Here is a 21609-nt window from a genome sequence, read left to right on the forward strand (position 1 = left end):
AAATTAATTTATATTGCCGATTACTATTCATGTACCGTCAATTTAGGTGAAATTTTAATGAAATTTGCAAAAATGACACTCCGCAGATCTGATGATACTTCGCGGTGTTCAGCGTTTTGCAACGTTACTCAATAGACTACAGCTGATAACTCTGTAATCATACAGTTACGTTGGGAATTATAGATTCATTACTATCTACCGTTGTGAAGTAGGTGGTTTTAAGCTTTGAAGTATTAATTGCTATTGCAATTTAATGAATATTTTGAAAGTAACAAAGGTGCTGATTAATTTTTTTTTAAGCTAAAGGGGGCAAACGAGCAGATGACCTACCTGATGGAGGTAGTTACCGTCGCCCATGGACTAAAGGCTACTTTCCGATTTTCTGTGAGAAGGTGGTAGTCCCCGGCCAGCCCATTTTCGATTTGCAGTAAATTGACGACAGCTAGGCTCTGCCACCATAAAAAAAAACTTAAATACTCAAAAATAAAAATTACAGGAATTATTTCAAAAAATTGATCTTTGTTTTTTTTTTTGCTATGGGTATGGTACTCAATCATTGACATTTCTTATCTCAATTTGTCAAAGTAATGATACTGTCGTTAATAGCATTTTAGACTATACCACATATTGTTAAGGTTTAAGTTATTATTTATTTCTTATTTGCAAGAAATTTGAATAATAGAGACTTAACCTAAGAGTTTTAAGATATTATTAAGCAATAAGAATGTTTAAATATCATTAAAATTGATGAAGATCATTGTTTTCATAGTGTGCCACATTAGGATATTTTGTCAATTATTGTCAGTACTTATAATGTCTCTGTAAAAGTAAGGTGAGTATTTCTTCACAACTAAATTTAAAATTGAAAAATATAATATTCTACAATTTTATATTACCATATTATTTATTACAGAGTAAACATAAATAAAATGTGGCATAAAATAATAGAACATCTAAACGATCCGTTGCTTGTGGTTAAAGTTCAGAATTTCTTCGGTGTTATATACAAAAGAAGTTGCCAAAATGAGGCGACGAGTATAATACATTCCGATAGACACGACCGTGAAGAGGAGTGTGATGTCAGACAGCACAAGAGAATCCCCAGTGACATATCTGGCAGTTCCCAGTGTTCTTCCACAACCGACTCATCTGAGGGCCCAGAGGAGTTGGAGTGTCACATCAACAATAAGTTCTGGTACTATCTGTTCGTGATCGGAACATCTCTGGGAGATGAAATTTTCTATGCAACTTTTATACCATTTTGGTTCTGGAATGTCGATGGTGCTGTGGGAAGGAGAGTGGTGCTCGTGTGGACCGTGGTAATGTACATAGGTTTGTACAATACATTTTATTACAAATAACTTAGTAACTTAAAAAATATGGCTCAAGCACGATTACAATATGATATAAATTTTTATATTATTATTATAGGATTGCTGGTTTTTGTTTCTTATTTAGTTGTTTTATGATATAAAAAATTCTGACCAATCATAACACTTTTACTTAAAACATACATATTGAAATAAGGAATTCTGAATGACCGTCTCTGTCATTACTATGAGAAAGTGAAATAAACATTATGTGGAAATACTTTATTTGATTAATTAAATAATACAAGTTGGTGCGTCTCACAGCTAAGTTATTGAACATTGATATGTATGAGCATCTGTCCTACATTTATATGGGAACTTTATTACATTGACAAACATTAACAAATGACAGCTTATAATAGGTAATAATTTATAGTAGGAGTTTGCACTGTGTAAAAAATATTAAAAATATAGAAACAAGCAAACAAATATATATTAATACAACAAGTACAAAGACTTAAAAGTTATTCAAGTTTAGTAATTCCTTAATGTTTGTTCCTTAATGATCTACATATATTATTAACTTTAGTAATATTTTTCTTTTATTGTCAGTTAAAAAATATAAAGGACAGAAGCAAAATCTCAGTAAAAGAAAGGGAAATAGTTATTAACCTTATCCTTTTTAACATTTGCTAGAGGATCTAGCGTCTAGCAAAAAGAAACGTCTTTTTGGCAAATTTCATGATTGTGATAGTTGTCATAAAAGTTCAAGTATAGGTTTGGACCTTTGAGATATTTATTTGAAACACGCCTCGAAACCTGCCCGCCTCTATAAGAAACACGGTCTTGGTACACAACCGCTTCTATATCTAGGAGGCAAACATTTTATCATAACACGTGTGTGACGAGATGTAGGCATTAAATATAAAATTATCTTTTGTATCTGAGATCGAAATATATAACATATAACGACGAGGGGCTTAACGTGATGTGCGTCAGACACTATCACGATCCACAAACACTTGTTACGGTGTCGTCGACCCTGGGAGCTGATGACTTCATATACAGATAAGTCTATATTATCAGGACACGGGATCTAGAGCAACATGTTTAAACCTACCCCTCACACACGGAATAAATTAATATCAGCAACAATTACTAAGCGGCACACATAAAACTTGGCACGGCTTGGTACATAATATGCTTTATATAATATATGGTAACTTGACGCATGTAGTGGCTCGTGTTCGCCGTTGATGTATTGTCGTCTGTCTTCCAAGGTCAGGGTATCAAGGACGTGGTTCGCTGGCCGCGGCCCGGTCACCCCGTCAGGAAGCTGCAGCAGAAGTGGGCGATCGAGTACGGCATGCCATCCACACACGCCATGGTGGGCGTCTCCATACCGTTCTCTGTTCTGTTGTTCACCATGAACAGGTACCAGTACCCCGTGCACTGGGGACTGATCCTGGCGGTCTGTTGGTGCACCCTCATATGTGTCAGCAGAGTATATCTTGGGATGCATAGCGTTCTGGTAAGTGTATGTTTTGTTATGCTCTCTATATAATGTTAATAATCTATCGAATTCTGATTTATTTGAATATTCTATTCCATGTACATAAGATGGTTTTTATGTTATTAGGTGTATCAATCCGGGACAAATGTATGTCTGAGACGATCAATTTATACTAAACACAAAACAAGATATGAATGGATGTATGTGAGGACGTTTGTTATCCTTTCAGACAAAAAAAATCTATTGAGAAACCTTTATTAATTTGCCTCGGGATATCGTATAGACTATAACAATCACTTATACTATTATTTTCTGTAATTCCGTAACGTGCAAAATACGTTAGATGGTTAGGTTTGTTTTTCGAGCACTTAACAGTCACTTCTCTGTGAATACAATCGAGAGTTCACAACTCTAAAGTAGCGACCAAAAACTCCTAAGTATACAAATCATTGCTTATAAATAATTCACTCTGCTACGGTGATTTTCCTCAAACAACATCACAACAACAGTTCCAAAGTCCGATTATATACGATGCCAGTTCGTATTGTGATGAAGATTCTTGTCGCTGGTCCAGGATATAGCGGCAGGTCTGTTGCTGGCGAGTCTCCTGCTGCTGCCTCTCGTGCCGCTGGTAGACGCGCTGGACGCCTGGCTGCTGGAGTCCCCCTGGTCGCCGTTGTCGGTGCTCGCCGTCTCGGTGCTGGCTGTGGTCTTCCATCCACAGTCCGACAAGTGGACGCCCACCAGGTATCTATAGTATAATTTCCCAGTAGGATGTTATTCCTCCGTGTCGAATGATAGAGGCGTCGAACTAACATCTGCCGTTGTGTGCGTTAAATATAGTAAAACAATGACCCAATCCAGGGTTAATGAATTTATTCGGAGGACATTGCTTCAGCCGATCCTAAATGTTTGATACGTTCGTTATTGTGTCATCAATGAATACTGAATGTCATATAAATTGTTCCAGAGGCGATACGACGATGATAGTGAGCGTGTGCGCGGGCCTGCTGTTGGGCGCGTGGGTGAACTTCCAGTGCGGGCACATGTCCCCCAGCCCCACCCCGGCGCCCTACACCATCATCTGGCCGTCCGTGGACATGCTGGGCTGCGCGCTGCTCCGGACCACGCTCGGCTTGTGCGGCGTGCTCGCCACTCGCGCCGTCGCCAAGAGCTTCTCGTACGCCTTGATCTGCGCGATCCTCGGCAAGGACAAGAACGAGTTGAGGAACTCCGCCGACAGTCTCGACAACAAAAACAAGATCTTCGTGGAGTGCTGCTACAAGTACTTCACGTACGGCCTCATAGGGTTCAACACCACGTACGTGTTCCCGAACGTGTTCGAGCTGCTGTTCATCAACAGACCCACCTACTACACCGAGATCTGACCGGTGGGGGGCGGCGGCTCGGCCTCTAGTGCCTTAACATAGAACTCTCTGATGTCCTCGGAGGGGAGTGGACGGTCGTAGACGAGCTCCACCCGCTTCAGATACTTTTGAGGCTCAAATTTAGTTAATAAGTGTATCCATTCTGTGGTGTCTCGCCGATAAGGACCAGTTACGTCAATTAATTAAATACATAACCAAAAACATTGTGATACGTCGATATGTCAGCGGTCGGGGGTCAGGGGTCAGCTGTATGATGACGAGAAAAAAAAGATTGGTGTATTCAACTAGATCCTGAAGAACGGCCGACTTTAAAGTATACGAATAATTATACTTTACAGTATAATCGTAGTATTTTTGTTAAAAAATTAGCTAGAGGTGAATTTCGATAGTCGAAATGTAAAGCCGATGGTTAAAAAGAACTAATTTAAGACAGAAATATATACAGCTCTCCATTCACAAGTCACAGGATTTGTCACTGTCGAGTGGAGGTATGAAGGAACAATTAGAACCTGGCCCATTAAGTTTGTAAATAGATTAACGCTAACTGTAATGCTATGTTTGTGGCGAACTCGCGCGACTGAAAATATTCCGTTATTTTTATATTTCATGATATATTCAAATAAAATAAAATAAAATATCACCTTACAAATTCATTCATATATGCATTTAATTTTATTCACTCGTTATAACATGAACCGGTCGTGAATCTCGACTAGAGACCTAACTGGATGGTCACGTGACGCGTTGTCCGTGGGTTTGTATACGTCATTTATCTTGTTTCGTTGTCGCCGCTGTAGAGCACATCCCTTAACAGAGAACAGATCAATAGAATAGTTTAGTGACATGCGAGACGTATCGAGGAGATTATGATATATTGTAAATGATTAAATTGTACCTTAACTATATACTGACTACTGGCTTCTACCTTTACTATATATTAGAATTTTCGTGTGAAACTGTTTGGTTTACATTAAAGTTAATAAATGTTCAGGAAACAGCTTATCATCACGAACAGCATGGACAGATATCACAAGATGTCCAAGGTTGTAGGGAGGCGCACACGGGCTACTACTACTGTAGGTGACCGATATCCTCGTGATGCAACTATACAAAGTTACCAGTCATCCTACCCGCCGCCCAGGGTCCGTTCCAGCTCCCTGTCGGCGTGACCTCTACCGCTCCACTAATAACTTCCCTACTAACATCGAATATTTGTTTGTTTTTTTTTATTACATCTTTTTGAATTTAGGTTATCTTATTACTTTGTGTTAACCTCCTTTCCATTTCCCGGATATTCACATGAATGTATGCACGTGTTTTTGAAAGCAAACTATTATCGAATCTTTAATAATAATAATAATATTGTGTCCTGTCATGGGGCGTGAGGCGCCGAGTTCTCGGAGTGCGTCTATTTAAGGTGCCCCCTCGTTCATCTGTTTCATGCCAGCGTCTCGTGGCCGCGATCAGCTGACGAGAGGATAAAATCAAAAGACGGGTTGTCGATTACCATGACGTTTATTATATACGAAGGAACACGGACAGACGGACACACAGCCGGCGGGTCGGCGCACTGACGGGACTCGGAGTGGGGGAAATAAAACATTAGGCTCCTTAGAATAGTCGTATAATTTTATTTGGTCTACTTACAGGTCACAAACCACTTTAAATAACTAGACTAGCAGTCGAAGGGCGCTCCCCTCCCGCGACCAGTGGCCCACCGACGGCCGCCGGCTGCGACACGACTTCGATCACAAAGCACGAGCGAGACGGGGCTCGGACACACGTCACGACACGTGTGGTGGGGGGAGGCGGGAGGGGAGGCGCGCGAGTTCTACACACTACATACAATATTATAGGCTCCGCGACACACCGCCGGCGGCGGAAGACTCAGACGCGCGTCTTTAATACATGCTATACACGCCGATTACATTCAATGTCACATTGTGACACAGGAGGAACACTCGGCTGTGGTGAGAGGGGCTGTGTGTCCGTCTGTCAACAACTCCTCGCCTCGCCGTCTCCCGGCGGGCGCTCGTTTATCTTATAATATATATATGGCGCCCGGCTGCCGGTGATGGGTCGTGATGAGGGGTGACGGTGGTGACGGGGTGGCGGCGGCGGTTCACGCCACGTCGATGGCGCTGGCGCTCTGACGGATCTTGGCGAACAGACTGTCCGAGTCGCTGTCGCTGTCGTACTGAAACATACAAACATTACATTAATACAACCCGGACACCGAGGCGGAGAGCGGGGAAGGGCGGGGAGCGAAGGAGGCTCACCTCGTCCGAGTCCGAGTCGTCTCTGTCAGCGAACATCCCCCTGACGCTGGGCGCGGCGACCCGCCCGGGCGTGCGGCCCGCGTAATCCGTCACGTAGGGCGCCACCCCGCCGCACTTGTCCATAAGGTGACGGACCAGGCGCCCGTCCCCGCGGTGAGCGGCCATGTGGAGCGCCGTCCAGCCGGCGAGACCCTCCTGTGGGGAACGATCATATCTATCAAAAGGTCCTCGAAACGTGGTCATCTTTATGGAGACATAAATGAATTTAGAAAACATAATCTGAGACAAAGAGGAGACAGCTGCCAGGTGAGGGAAATAAATTATAAGTATCACATCAGGAGACAAGGTCGTCGTCTTCAACAGAGGGCAGGTCAGAGGTGTGATGGAACCGACGGGGAACAAGACTCTCGCCGTAGACAGAAACCAAAAATATAATATTCTAAGTAGTCGACGTCTGAGTGGTTACTGACCCTGGCGTTGATGTCGGCTCCGAAGTAGACGAGGGTCTGGATGGCTTCCAGGTGACCCTTAGCCGCCGCCACGTGGACACACATCTGACCTGGAACAAAACAAACATACACACACATTAATAACGGCCCTTGATACAGACACGAAATTTTAATATCCCAACTACGATCACTATTGAATTTTTGTTAAACGTCATTTACCATTTTGCAAAAAGGAATCGTTGCACAGCGACAGAATACGCGGAAGATGTTTTACTTTGAAAGATAAAATAAAAGATATAACATCGGTGACATGTTAAGTACGAGTAGTGGAGGGAGGGACATGTATTATGGCTCTTTGATGATACTTGTTTATCGACAGAGGCCTCATAAGAGTAACATTCATCGGGTTGTTACTCTGTAATCTGTATATGAATGTAATATAAGTAAATCATCCGCCTGTAGGCGGCGGGCGGCGGGCGGCGGGCGGCGCGGACGGACGGGGATCGATCCGCTCGTTTGGATCCAATCCAAATATATTTCGAGCTCTTCAAAAATAAACTACGTTACTGGCATTTTATAAATGAAGAATTCCAGTCACAATTTATAAATAACTGTTATACAATAATAGTTGTATCGTTATATTCAGAATAAGCCCGAACAGAACATTAGACGCCATTAAGGATAATGTTATTTATAATTGTATACATTAAAGTTTCCTCGACCGACGTCTCACGATGGAAACGAAAACGACGCGAGTTCATGAAAAAACATCAAGTAATAATATAAAGCATTCATTGACAGATTGTTTCGCAACGACTGTCCCTTCGTCCTTCGTCCACACTCCACGCATTCAATCTGTTCGCTTCGTATAATGTACGGAGGCTAACATTGTTTGTATATAGAGGCGGATGATCTCTTGGTTGCTCTTACAATAATAATAATTGAATCATTGTTGAGACGAGCCCGCGTTATTTAAATATTACTACGAGTGTTCGTGAGGTCGCGCGCGGCGGATCGGTGCGGGGGCGAAGGCCGGGGGCCGCGGCGGGGGGCGGTGGGGTTTTCCCAGCTATGTGACGAGCGTCGTGCGACCGCGCCGCTCGAGCCATATAAGGCATGCTATATATTTCTGCCGTTTCCGTGCTTTGAACAGTTTTTTTTTACGTAACAATTTAGGTTACGACCCATGGAAAATATGACGCGTTACATAACGTGTTTTAAGAGAGCTGTCGCGATGAACAAATCCGAATGACATTACAGGAGTTATCGATAATATGTTTACGACTATCATTAACCAGACACGCGGACACGCGTTACGCCTGTATGTATATAGGTACGTGCAATGTTACGACTCGAGAATGATTGTGTTCGTTCAGAGAATGGAAATTCCGAAAGAATAATTGTTGTTGTCTCATTAAAACCCGGAGCGTGTTCTCACAGCTCGAGGGCCGTCCTCCGCTCTGATGGCGGCGTTATCTCACAAGGTTTAGAAAGTAACCTCGTAACATACACCTTAACGAACATTACAAAAACAATTTGTAATCTCGAGATAGTGAAGCGGTGTGCGGAATTCCCCAGCGGGCGTCGAACGACGCTCACTTTCACATCGGAATAACCCGAGAAGGCCCTGGCAGCTAACACTACCACAATATAATGACCGCCTCACTGTCACATCACTCTGATTTTCCTATATGTTCGGCCAGGTTCTCTGCAATATTTCGGGGAAAGATAAGAGAAAAGTAATATTGAGGGACTTCTGAAGAAGCTCTGTTATAGTTTTCAGAAAACCATAGCATGTTATGATATACGCCAGGGCTCGTCGGAGCTCATTAATATTTATAAACGTCACTACACGTGTCGTTGATTAGCGATCGGGAAAACCGCGTGCACGAGACGAGCTCGCTGAGGAGGGACACCAGGCGGCCCAGGGGACACGGCTTGCACCGGAGGTTGCTGCTCTCTCTGGTTACGTCACACCCTGGAAACACCCAGCAAGCGACATACAACATGTAACATGTCTCTCACCTGATGGGTTATTCCGTCTTATAAAACAAACAAGTTCTCACGTCTGTGAGTGTGTGTGAGGTCGAACGGGACGGGTAAAACCGAATGTAAACGCGCTACCAGCGAGAGACTGAAAAGACAGAAAACGGAAAAACCGGACCTTTGGAATGTTTAGGATCGAGCCGACGGCCGTCTGATACGACTTTAACGACATTCACGCGCTCAGGGAAAACCAGATTAATATATATACATTAAGTACTGTCTTTAGGATGCTTGTCTGAACGAAGCGAGAGATATGATGGATAAACAAAATAACCGAAAGGAAATGCGTTGAGATGATTCAAGAGGTGTCTGGTTCTTAGAACTTTATGACGAACTGTTGGGATGGCGGATTCATTGTAATTTTCCTGAATGCTGTGGGAATATTGCTGTACGTATTTGTAAACATCCTACTGTCGGTTGTAAACACGTCATCTCTCGTCACGTCACCCAGCTCGCCCGGTCGCCGGCTGATGGCTGATGTCTTCTGATCCTGTTCGTCTGAAGGCGAACAGGTCCGAACAGGTTCTCATCTTCGACATATCCGTTATCCTTCTCCTTCATCATATTTGTACAATAACGTGTACATTTCCGTCTCTTCATTACAATGCATCCTTTCTATATCGTTGTTTACATTTCAATAGATATAAATATTTTTAGTATTTAGGTCGACCCGCTGAACAGTTCTAGCGTAGCGTTGTTTACACTAAGACAGAGAGGGACAGCCGTACAGTTGGTGGCGAATTCACGATTAGCTGATTACATTAAAAAAATGATTCGTTAGAGCATGTTTTGAAGCATTTCGAGTAAAACTTTATCAGTGAACATAGAAGATGACATCTGACATCCGCTATCGGAGGTCGAGCGCTGTACAGTTATCATAACAACATTTTTATACGTAAATGAACATTTTTCACTGCGAATAATACATAACAAAAATATTATAAATACGTATGATCAATATTATACTACATATTATAGGTATTGTTCAGAACTTTTTGATTTGATCATCAGTTTACTGACTGACCATTAGCTGTATAACAGTTGTAGCAAACGTAATTTTCTAATAACATTATTAAATTAACTTTGATAAATAATTATATATTACTTATCATCACAACGAGCCGTCCCCTCATCATTACCGTATAGTGACGAGCCACTGTTCTCAGTATCTATGAAAATATATCCCATGGCAGCTATTTTAGTCCAACAGAAAACCATTACGAAATTTCAACTATTCCGTATGAGAAAATCATTATGACGTTATAAATAAAACAGTAAAATAAAAAGAGCAGGCAATAATAACATTTCACTGAGAAGAGAAATGACGTTATAACTATTAAAGCTTACGGTGACGCTACTACCAAGTATACCAACAGCTGTAGTGAGCTTCATAGCAGCAGGTCAATGATTAATAATAGGAAGTGGAATATGGTAATGACTCAACCCTGCGAGATCACGGAAATAAGTAGTTTGTGTTGCGACTTGTAGGTGAACTCACCTTTATAGTTCTTCTGGTTCAATAGAGATGATAGCTTCCTGGGCGGTTGTTCTGCTACTGGCGCGAGCAGAGCTTGAAGACATTCGAGGTGGTTTCCGGCTACAGCTTTGTGAAGTGCCGTCTCTCCGGTTACGTCTCTGCAGTACAGGGAGGCCCCCGCCCGAACCAACATCCTAGCGACCACCGCATGTCCGGCCATTGCAGCCAGGTGCAGTGCTGTGTGACCGTAATCATTGGGCACGTCCAGCCATGACTTGTCAGGACATATCCTTATGAGGGTGCCCACTGACTTCTCACAGCCATGGACCGCTGCAATGTGTAGCTGCCTGTCAAGTTATTACATGATTACATTACGCTTACCTCCCAACCAAACATCAATATTTTCTACATAGTCATCATTAACTACTGACTGAAGACTATAACAGTCCATCAACCTGGAGATCCTGAGGCATTTAAAGAAATGATATATTCAATAGTTATTATACAAAGTCCATAACATTTAGTAGTATTTAAAATTATTGCTATTCATTGACAGTGTTTAAAGACTTATTGGCATGATGCAGTCATTGTTATCCTTATCAATCAAATATATTTACTTTGGAAAGATAGTTTATAAGAGTGATTAGATTTTAAACAAATACTATACAGCAGACATTGTCAACTCGGTCATACATTAACACACACTAACATGTGCATAGTGCACACTTCAACTATTGACAAAATAAATATATGATCAGTACTCATGCAAAATAAAATATACATATTATATTAGTAACATTGTTTATTTGTTGAAACTACTTTTCGTTACTTTGTTCTCTAGTAAAATGAATGCTACAAGGTTACACTTTATTTTTCTGTAATATAATTATCATCATTCATGCATGTAATGGAAATTTGCATGATATTAATGGCTTTTTCCTGGTGCGTGGTGCTAGGGTTTGTAACGTTAACCAAAGTTTGTAACAAAGTCCTACAAGAATTGTTTGTTGAACAACATCTGACATCACAAATAATTAAAACATGTATCATTAAGTTCTCCAATTTGGAATAAATTAATATAAATGAACTTACTCGTCACCATCCTCGTCCTGCTGGAACAATAACGGTATATCTCGAGCTGATATTTCCTGTCTCTTATCAGTGTCAACAACTATTAATGTGCCCTCTGGAACGGGTGGTGGATCACTTATAGTAACATTATCAAGACCGTAACACAAATCAATACCACTTTCGAGCTCTGATTTATCACTGGCCACTTTATCACATTCCGCCACATCGGGCTTGGAATCCAACTTGACTAAGTCGTCCGACGAATCTTGGTCCAGCTGTTCACTTAAAGGTCCAGACAGAAAACCGGAATCCGTGTTTTCGTCCTCGAAGATTTTCGTATTTTTGGCACTCATTTTTAATATACACTAATGATATAAAAGTTAATTAAACAAAAAGTAACGATTTAAGGCTCAACAGCTACACACATTCATGTTTTAAATATATTTGTTTTGTGTACGTATAACGACCGTCGCGCTGTGAGAACGCGTGCGCAATGAACACTTTTGTCATCACAATTCACAAAATGGATAACGGAATGGTTCGAATGAATGACTCCAGTAATCAGTTCTATATAAAAGGAAAATTTACAATAACTTTGAACTCTATTGACGTTGATAACTGCGTAGAAGGGGTTTTGGAATTTCACATACAAATCACGAGATTTATTCCGATAATACAATATCTAAAAAACTAGTTTTTTTATTGGAATTTTGTACTTTACACTTTACGATGAAATTTATGATGATGAAATTTTTTGATAAATAGAGTTTCATAATATTCAAGTGATAATGATTAAGATTATTAATAAGTAACTTCTATTAATTATGCGAAAATTATTTATTTGGAATTCTAGATTTAAACTGTTAATTCTTAACAATCATTTCGATGTCTTCAACTTAGTTTTAACTTTTAATAATTATTTAATTCATTTTGGTATAGAAGAAGAAACTAAACAGAAACTGAAATACAACATAATTGATCTGAATTATCTTTTCACTAGTTAAATTATAATTTCTTTTTTAAATATCAATATATTTCAAAATAACAATAATATTTATGTTTTTTTGTAGAAAATTTTTATATTCTAAAAGTGTTTGTTAATTTCATGGTGGGTTAAGAATATACTCTTAACAATCTACACAAACAATTTGAACGCGATGCTGCTATTGTCGGCCGTTTATTTGACATCTGTCAAATGTCATAACAAATAGAAATAACCTAGAAATTAGAATAGAGACTCTTAATTTATTTTAAAATATATTTTTCTAATGCTAAATTTCGATAATTGCGGAATCAGTTGATTAGAATGTTTGGAGAAAAAGTAATAGAATTAATTAAAGAAGCAGAAAGAAATCGCGGAACGCTCGATCAATTTAATGTAAGTGTGCAACTCCTCAACTTAGTATATTTGTTTACTAATATACAAAGTATGTAACGCAATGGCCAAGATTTAAGAATCAGTAAATTTTGAATGATCAATGATTTATCCTAATAACATTTGAATTTCCTGTAAGGTATAACTATAGACGTCAGAAACAAATAACATTTATTTAACATTATGCTCTTCTATATGCTCATATTTTTATAAACCGCAATAAGTAGTCCTTTTAATTTTTCTCTATAGATATATCCTCGTGTCATTTACTTATTGTAAAAACTAAAAAACTTGCAGGATGAGACGATCCGTCAAATTATAGAGGAGATGCATGTACTGTTTAAACTAAATATGAATGACGCGTGAGTATATGTCGTCTATAAATCCATTTTTACTGTTCAAGGAATTAATCATAAATTTTAATAAGATTTATGTGAATGTAGGAATTCAACAACTGAAAACAAATCTCTTTGGACGACGGTCCAAGTTCGGCATTCAGCTTTAGAAAGGAACAAGAGATGTCTCTTAGCTTACCTCTACAACAGAATGAACAAAATAAAGACTCTCAGATGGGAATTTGGTTCTGTCCTACCTCCAGATGTGAGGGAGCTTTTGTCTGATGGAGAATATGACTGGTTCTCCAAATACTCAACAAACCTTGCTACTTACATGCGTTCTCTTGGCGAGGACATCGGTTATAATGGTATAGACCTCACAGAAAACCTCCGACCACCAAAGTCACTGTACATTGAAGTGCTTTGTGTGACGGACCATGGTAAATTTGAACTAGAAGATGGTGATGTGATTATGTTAAAAAAGAATACGAGACATTTTTTACCAGCTTCGGAATGTCAGACTCTTATAAGGAAGGGAATTTTACAACAAATTGTTTGATATAAATTGTACTTATATTGCTTGAAAGTTGTTTACTTTGTAAGTGTTTTAGAAATTAAAATGTTGTATAGATTTCTTTGCTTCTTATATTTACCATCATCTAATGTGAACTAAACTGTTCTGATGTCTGATGTCTGGTAGGTATTGTGAGGTGTGAGGGTAGGAAACAAAACTGCAAGGGAGCCTTATTCATACCTGTTTAAAAATTGGGGATCACTTAATATTCTTTGTATTACTTATATGAAAACCAAGAAAGCTGTTTGTTTCTGGAGAAAATAATAGAACATACAACTAAATAGAGCAAAGATTTCATTTAAATCTTCCAATGTTCATTCACAAGGTGTTTTGTGATATCTTCCTTAAATATAAAATTATTAAAGTTATAAATATGTAAAACCAGTGATGAAGACGAAGTCATCGGTGGCAGCTAGCTAGATATATAGCAGGGCTAATAAAATAGAATAGTTAATAACTTGGTAAAACCCAGACATTTTAACCGAGAGAACTGAATATGTATAACACTGTGAGCTTGAAAGTTGCGAGGTACGACATCAGTTTAATTCTATGTAACGGTCACTAATTCATATTCTATTTTGCAACATTAACTAAATGAACGGCAGTTGGCACCTTAAACAGTCACAAGCTATAGTATACCAGTCCTCGAGTCAGTTACCGAAATCATGTTGTTACGTTACGTTACGTTACGTCACGTTTCTTCATTCAAGATACAATTTGTGACGTTATCCCGCGGGAACTAAACGGAAGGACTAATTAAATTACTGTCTTCTTCTGATGTCTACTCTATATTACTATAAATCCGTATCTGAACTGAATCTATTAAGGTAGTTTATATGTAAACGAAAAGCAAACATCTATACATAAATTCATTTACCCTAACAAACTTTTGCATCATATATATATATACATATTATAAAACAAAGCCCCTCACCGTGTCTGTCTGTTCGCGATAAACAGAAAAGCTACTGCACCGATTATCAAAAAGTTATCACCACTCGATAGCGTGATTCTCGAGGAAGATTTTAGTATATAATTTGTTAAGTTTATGTATGTACTTGTGTGTACATTAACGATATTTGTTGAATATGTTGGAAAATACGAGCCGTCTGAGAGCTTTTAATGAAAACGCTTCCTAAAGTCTATGAGATATAACAAAATAATATATGATGGAATTGTGTATCTTATATAGGTGTACAGAAAAGTTCGCGGTGGCATATGTCTATACCTTAAGGATAACATAGTATATCCATTTTACAACCTTTCAAAATTATCATTCCTAAAGCATTTATTGGAAAGCTATTTACATAAATACGATTTTAAGTCTTATCAAAATAAATTACTTCGTTGTCAAGCTTACATCAGTATATGTAAATTACTTTTTAAATCATTTAAATCGGGTGTACCATTTGAAAGTTATCATAATATAAGTTTAATAATTCTCAAAATTTAATATTTTATTTTATATTTTTTGTAAAGAGCCCATGCGAAGCCGGGGCTGGTACCTAGTTTATAATATAAGTATGATATTTTTTGACGCTGGCAAGTAAAACAATATTAGAAAAGGCAGCTGAAAGATGATGTAACTAGCTAGGAATATGGTAACTAAGTCGTGTAATTAAGTAGTTTAATAATATAGAGTGTAAGCGGCTTTAACTGGTGAGGTAAGGGTCCCAACTCTCAAGTTATAACATAACTTAAACTAATGTCACCGTGTCCCCGCGGTAAATCAAGGGACGGTTAACAGCTGTTTACAAGAACATCCGACATTTTATAGTCAGTAAGTGGTGATGTGATTTACTCTTACTGTTTTGGGTAATTTGAAAGTGATTTATAATTAAAGCGACGGAACATATATTAAGGCTAACTTTATAATGTTTCGTGAAATAATGAAGGTTTGTTTTTTTGGGCATCTTTAATTATAGTGTGAAGTTCTTTTTACTAAAAAAGTTGAGAAACTACAATTAAAAAAAAATGTAATTTCTTTTAAATGTATATGTTTTATCCTTTAATAATGTTAAATATTTGATACTAATATATATTAAAGGAATAAAAATAAAGGCAAAGACATCATTTGACAGAGTTCGGAACAAGTCTAGTCTTATGGTAACATTAGTAGGAAAACATCTGAGGGATGTGTTAGTGTTGTCATCCCCGAGCGCTTGGAGGCGGTTACAAAGATAACTACTTTGTTATTATTAATTACAGTATATTTCGTGTAAATATATATGTGTACTGCCATTTGAATATAAACAACTGCTGCATTTTAGCTTAGGAAATTATACCTACATTTAACAATTTTCTTATTAGAGTAGAGATAAGGTATAAGCGTTTAGTTTTATTCTAAGAAAGTATAATGTATTCAATAAGGTACGTTATGAATGCCAGTGTATTATCTACAAAGCCATATCAAGCAACTAAAGCCTGTAATACTGGCCCCGAGTCCCGAGTGCAATAAAAACTCGAGAGATATAATTTAGCTGGATAACCAGCACTATCCCACCTGCGCCTGTAATATAAGCTTGTTCCCGGAAATAATGAAGGAGATATCGGATAGTTCGTATAAAGCTGACTTTATATTAAATATCTGCGGCTTGAAAAGACGGATGTTTGCAAGATGGTGGTATTTCCTGTTAATAATTACGTTACGAGGAAAGCTTGTACACTATTATGTGGATTGCACTCTCCGCGTGGTCCATTCAGTAACATTTTATTAATGTTAAGATATAACGCAGAACTTTCCAAAAATAAACAATGCGTCATCATGAATGGAGAAACCGGGCGTTATCATTAAAGTAATGATTTATTGTTTTTTCTTGTTCGATATTTTGTTGTTTTCTTTTCTCTTAATTTTATCATTTATATCTATCAGAGTTTTGTTACATACAGACATTTTCAAACTTCAAATGATCTAAAATTAAAACGGTTCGATTCATTGTAGGATAATAAGTAGAGGCAAGAGTTATGTATCGAAACGCCGTCCATGTTGTACATCGGTATATATTTTATTTATCAACAATTATTTACAAGAACCGCACTGTAGTATAATTATAAATTGGATAGCTCTTCAATATAGAATTTCTGACATAAACGATACAAACTATATACAAAAAATATGAATGTTCCTCCTTATAAATAGGAAAAAAATTAAATAATGCTTCAAAACAATGTCGTGTTCGAGTTCCTTGACCTGGTCAAGAGATGTAACTAATGTGTTTCGGATTACAACGCGCATTTTATTATTTTATAATGATGATATTTTATAACAGGATATCACCCCGTCTGCGCGGGATCACGGTTGCAAAGTAACAGAAACATCGGGATTATGTAGTTTTTAAAATAAAAAAAAACGCATAGTAATCCGAAAGATATTAGTTTCATTTCAATGAATACTCGCGAAAGTCTTAGATCTCACGGGTCAAAAGATGTTAAATATAATTTCTTAATTAAAATTCAGCTAAGTGATTTCTGTATCAAGCCATCACTAACATAAGAGACCTATATCATCAGGGGTTCCGGGTCTTAGTGCTTTCTAGCATTTTCGCGACTACATATTTAAATTAAACTGTGGTTTTCGTATTTATTATATTATTTTAGATTTTATTCGACGTTTCGGATACTTTCCAGTTACCTTGATGACGGCACACGATATAAAAGTGTCTGTCAGTAAGTCTTCTTATTTTCTGTCTTCTGTCTCCTAGTTTTTAATAACTTTCTGCCATCTTCTCTATTGAAGTAAGGGTTTTTTATTTTAATAGCCGTACGATTAATGTCAAAGGTATATAACCGTCTTCACGAGCGACGATGTGTGGTTACAAACCGGATGTAGCGACAAGTGGTTTGGGTTATCCAATGTGTGTTCACACATCGATAACTTATACGCGTGCCTATTCTCAATATCTGAGATACGTGCTTTAGTCCTTGTACCGATGATCTTCTTTGATTTGTCCAAAGTCTGACAAGCCACAGTCATAATCAAGTTTTTATACACCCGCTTCTTGTAAGGGAATGGTACCTACATTAATTGGTCTCAAGAATTGGCTCACTTTCTTGTGTTTTTTATATATTGTTCTGACGGAAACCTTCTTCAAGATGTTTCCAATTCTGTCAGTAAGCACTCCCTTCTCATATGGTGATACGGCAGGTTGTCGTTGTCTCTGGGAGGCCACAACTTGGTGGACCTGTTCCTTATTGAAAACGTCAAATGTAAAATATAAATATTTTGAATGTTAACCACTTTTATTTCGTTTTAATGTGAAAACAATTGCGTCCCAGAAATGAAGGCACCTGGTTTATAAATAACGTAATTGAAAACGTAACCAAGTACCCTAAGTAACGTCAAAAAACAGTGAGCGTTTGTTCGTAGAGAGACTTTGAAAGCAGATTACGATAAACTCGGTTTTGCTCTCCTACTCAATCAATGTTGAGGTAATACTTAAATTACAGTTTAAAATAGAAAATATACACATAATGAAAAATTTATGGACGGAAGAAGTATTCGATCCTCAACACCGGAATACCTCATTCTTGAACTCTCGAATGAGTTATTTCGGGTGTGGAGGGTTCGAGTCCTGTGTGTGTCGATGACTTATTTAATTTTGTATTTTATAATTTAGATTAAATTTTAAACCTTTTGATTTTAACCTTCCCATTTCAACTCACTCGACTAAGTTGTATTATCGTTTAATACTCAACTTCTTGTAGTTCTTTTAATAGTATTTCTAATACTTGTTCGGTAGTCTCAAGAAGCTCTCTTTTCATATTGACAAGTTTGTAATTTTTTATAGTATACACGTTCATAACCATATTATTAACAATTGTTTGGTCATTTCAAATACTTTTCAAATTCCTTTATAAACAACGAGATTAATAATAATGTGGGTTAAGACTTTTGTAAATAATTAAAGAGCGGAGAGATGTCATTACATCATGCATTGAAATGTCTGCAACATGAGAGTGATGAGTTAGGCTAAGTATTAGTGGCTTAAAGGCTATTCGTTAGTCTTACGTGAGTTATATTACGGTAATGTATGCGCTTGATTATATAATAGTTACAAATCAAACCGCGACTTATGATCTCACCATGTCGGTTACCATGACATTAATAGTTCAAAATGTCTCTGTTACTTTTACAATATAAACGACCCAAATCAAGTATCTGTAACTTATAAAAATATATCTCTATATGTAAATTACTTCAAAATTATAACCTCTGTGTGATTAGCTGGCGATATGATGATTTGTTTGTATGTAAAGAATATTTTGCCATAGATATAAAACATTGTTGTTCTATCAAAGTGAAACCAATCTTACCTTAAAATATTGTCAATATTATATTACTGTCCCGACGTATCACGCTGTTAGGTACAAATAATTTGTCCTTATATTGATGAACGTATACAAACGAGTCATTGATTTTATTGTAGTTAATTTTAATAGTATTCTATTGTTTGTGAGACATTTTACATACAAGATCCTTTAAACAGGAATGTATATAAAGCTGTTATTACTTTAAAGAGAGGTGTAATGACAAACAAAATTGTTCAGAAGTATAATGCCATATAATATGATCCACAAGAGTTGTTGATCAGTAATACCTATTATTGAGATTGTGTTTGCAAGTTTTAAAACTGATTTAACTAAATGTACCAAAACCAGTTCCATCATGTTTTGTGACTATTTTACCTTAATGTGTATCTGTTCCCACCTCTTAAGGTGTCAGGGTTTCTCGAATGACTATTCTAAGTTTGAACCGTTCCTGATTCATAGCTCCATCTGTGTAAATTCTATCATCGATTCCGAGAAAACTAACAGTTCGTTGTGTTGTCGAAGGAGTAGTTAGATAATTCCGTTGTGTCGCTGAAGTGATTCATAAGCAGTGTCCTTGGTATGACATTTGTATCATAATACAGGAATTGATTCGTTCTCGGACATTCATCTTATAAATATATAAAAAATATCTAGGAATGATCTAACTCTGACTATGTTTGGACGGAGAGTTCGCTCCGTCATATATTCCATGAGGATACCTATAATGTATGAGGTAAATAAATTTTTATACAGCGGGGAATCTCTTGAACACACCGCAAATTTTGAATAATATTAAACTTCCCAAAATAAAGTGGCGCATCACACGATCTGAACGGGGAAAACCACAGAAAATAAATACGTTTAATGGAAGCGGGAAATTTCTTTGTTATCACCTTAATGACAGCGTCGTAAAAAATATTATTGTTAGAATAATTCTTACATCTTCTAATTGGATTTAAAAAATGTGATTTTTTGTGGTATTTTTTTAGAAACTAACATTCCGTCTTGAACGTGTTCCTTACCATTTGAGTTATTTATATTTTTGACAAGAAAATTTCGAGTAAAAGGGGCTCTCCCCTTTGCTTGCAATCTTGCAATCACTTGCTTGCTTGCAATCAATTAATGATCTTTAATGTTTAACTTGAACCGACATAATATCATTGACACATTTTATAAAAGGCTCCACAGCGACTGTAAATCTTTTGCAAACTCGTTGGTCAGTTGATAATGAACAACTTATTGGAATCACTATTTATATTTCCAATAGGTAGATAATCATTAACGACTCCTGAAGGTGTCTTTATATTTAATCTTTCTTTATATGTTTGCGAGATTATTTTACGAAGTACTTGTTGTTATTTGTCAAGTAAACAATGAGTATTTATTTTGTGCAAGATTTTAATCACTTCAAATAGATGACGAACTGTAGTTATATGAGAAAGAGATTTATTTCTTTGTTAGGCATTGTATATAAGTGAACTAACTTTATGTATTTTTTACTCGTGGCAAATGTGTTGAATTATTGTTTAGCAAAAAAGTGATTATTGTATCTGGGCCAAATGAAGTATTTGATCTAATCAACAAATGATCAGTTAAAATAATGTGTTTTTATCGTGTGTGTTGAAATGTTCAACACAAGTTGTGTACCCTTAGTGTGGACGTAAGACCAGGTTGTAGCAAGATGTGCTGTTTGTTGCAGATAAATAAATACCTAAACATTATAGTAATTTTTTTTCAAACGTTGTATTTTATTGAAATTATAAAATATGTTTGTATTACTATGTTTTAAGTTGCTGTAAGTTGTTTAAGATCGTGCAAACATGAGACAGTGTCAAATAAACATGTGAAAATACATTTATAACTTCCTTAATAAAGATGGCCTCAATTCAATTACAATGTCGGGTTTATCCTTAAATTAACAAGATACTAATATTTTTTGTTACATATTTAATCGAATTATATTTTAGGAATTATGTTTTAGATTCGATAAGAATTTCAGCTTGGCACATATCAAGGTCCACGAATCATTCTCACAAAATTTCCTAATTATTTCTGAGACACAAGGACATGTTTTTTGTTGTTCTTTATTTTTACTCACACACCCCAGAATTTTATGATCCAGAACCAATGGCTTCCGAAGCTTTACTAAGCTTGATTGTATATAAATTTCACCCTTTTTTATTTTATCTTCTAGGTCACACATTAACATATTCTATAATATAAGGTTTATTTGACGAAGGTTGAAAGTTAAAGAGAACTACTTCAAGATGTAAGCAGGTATTCATAATACAATATAAAAATTAAAAATTCAATATGTCCTTTAGAAGCGTTCGTGATCTCTGTCTGAAACCACTCTACTTCCATGTTTGTAAATTGTTCATACACCTGTGGAGACTTCACTATTATGCACTTACTTCTATACAGTGACGTCGTCCTGCAGTCCTGCATAGTGTTTATAAGTTTATAATAATTTATCTGAAAT

General features: G+C 37.1%; 3 protein-coding genes across 3 annotated transcripts; 2 read left to right on the forward strand and 1 right to left on the reverse strand.

Moving 5' to 3' along the window:
- Positions 1 to 564: 564 nt before the first annotated feature.
- On the forward strand, positions 565 to 4868 carry LOC116768830 (sphingosine-1-phosphate phosphatase 2-like). The gene is made up of 5 exons (XM_032659673.2): positions 565 to 832; positions 914 to 1332; positions 2591 to 2841; positions 3398 to 3570; positions 3794 to 4868. The coding sequence occupies exons 2-5, from the start codon at positions 930 to 932 to the stop codon at positions 4209 to 4211; spliced, it is 1245 nt and encodes a 414-aa protein (XP_032515564.2). The 5' UTR covers positions 565 to 832; positions 914 to 929; the 3' UTR covers positions 4212 to 4868.
- Positions 4869 to 5707: 839 nt separating this feature from the next.
- On the reverse strand, positions 5708 to 12156 carry LOC116768832 (NF-kappa-B inhibitor cactus). Its single transcript, XM_032659674.2, has 5 exons — positions 11555 to 12156; positions 10484 to 10809; positions 6961 to 7049; positions 6491 to 6685; positions 5708 to 6408 (listed from the first exon to the last, which is right to left on the reverse strand). The coding sequence occupies exons 1-5, from the start codon at positions 11884 to 11886 to the stop codon at positions 6334 to 6336; spliced, it is 1017 nt and encodes a 338-aa protein (XP_032515565.2). The 5' UTR covers positions 11887 to 12156; the 3' UTR covers positions 5708 to 6333.
- Positions 12157 to 12702: 546 nt separating this feature from the next.
- LOC116768447 (DNA replication complex GINS protein PSF1-like) lies at positions 12703 to 13877 on the forward strand. The gene is made up of 3 exons (XM_032659180.2): positions 12703 to 12911; positions 13206 to 13270; positions 13352 to 13877. Exons 1-3 carry the CDS (start codon positions 12840 to 12842, stop codon positions 13800 to 13802), a joined length of 588 nt encoding a protein of 195 aa, XP_032515071.1. The 5' UTR covers positions 12703 to 12839; the 3' UTR covers positions 13803 to 13877.
- Positions 13878 to 21609: the final 7732 nt, after the last annotated feature.

This window comes from Danaus plexippus, chromosome 4 (genome assembly GCF_018135715.1).
Source record: "Danaus plexippus chromosome 4, MEX_DaPlex, whole genome shotgun sequence".
NCBI classification, from domain to species: domain Eukaryota; kingdom Metazoa; phylum Arthropoda; class Insecta; order Lepidoptera; family Nymphalidae; genus Danaus; species Danaus plexippus.

What these genes read in the sequence shown, in the direction of transcription:
- LOC116768830 (XM_032659673.2), top strand. Translation starts at nt 930, where the DNA reads ATGTGGCATAAAATAATAGAACATCTAAACGATCCGTTGCTTGTGGTT. An exon ending in GACCGTGGTAATGTACATAG is followed by an intron (nt 1,333 to 2,590) that starts GTTTGTACAATA and finishes CTGTCTTCCAAG; the next exon opens with GTCAGGGTATCAAGGACGTG. An exon ending in GACAAGTGGACGCCCACCAG is followed by an intron (nt 3,571 to 3,793) that starts GTATCTATAGTA and finishes AAATTGTTCCAG; the next exon opens with AGGCGATACGACGATGATAG.
- LOC116768832 (XM_032659674.2), bottom strand. Translation starts at nt 11,886, where the DNA reads ATGAGTGCCAAAAATACGAAAATCTTCGAGGACGAAAACACGGATTCC. An exon ending in CAGGACGAGGATGGTGACGA is followed by an intron (nt 10,810 to 11,554) that starts GTAAGTTCATTT and finishes ATAACTTGACAG; the next exon opens with GCAGCTACACATTGCAGCGG. An exon ending in GAGCCGACATCAACGCCAGG is followed by an intron (nt 6,686 to 6,960) that starts GTCAGTAACCAC and finishes CGTTCCCCACAG; the next exon opens with GAGGGTCTCGCCGGCTGGAC.
- LOC116768447 (XM_032659180.2), top strand. Translation starts at nt 12,840, where the DNA reads ATGTTTGGAGAAAAAGTAATAGAATTAATTAAAGAAGCAGAAAGAAAT. An exon ending in GAACGCTCGATCAATTTAAT is followed by an intron (nt 12,912 to 13,205) that starts GTAAGTGTGCAA and finishes AAAAACTTGCAG; the next exon opens with GATGAGACGATCCGTCAAAT. An exon ending in AAACTAAATATGAATGACGC is followed by an intron (nt 13,271 to 13,351) that starts GTGAGTATATGT and finishes ATGTGAATGTAG; the next exon opens with GAATTCAACAACTGAAAACA.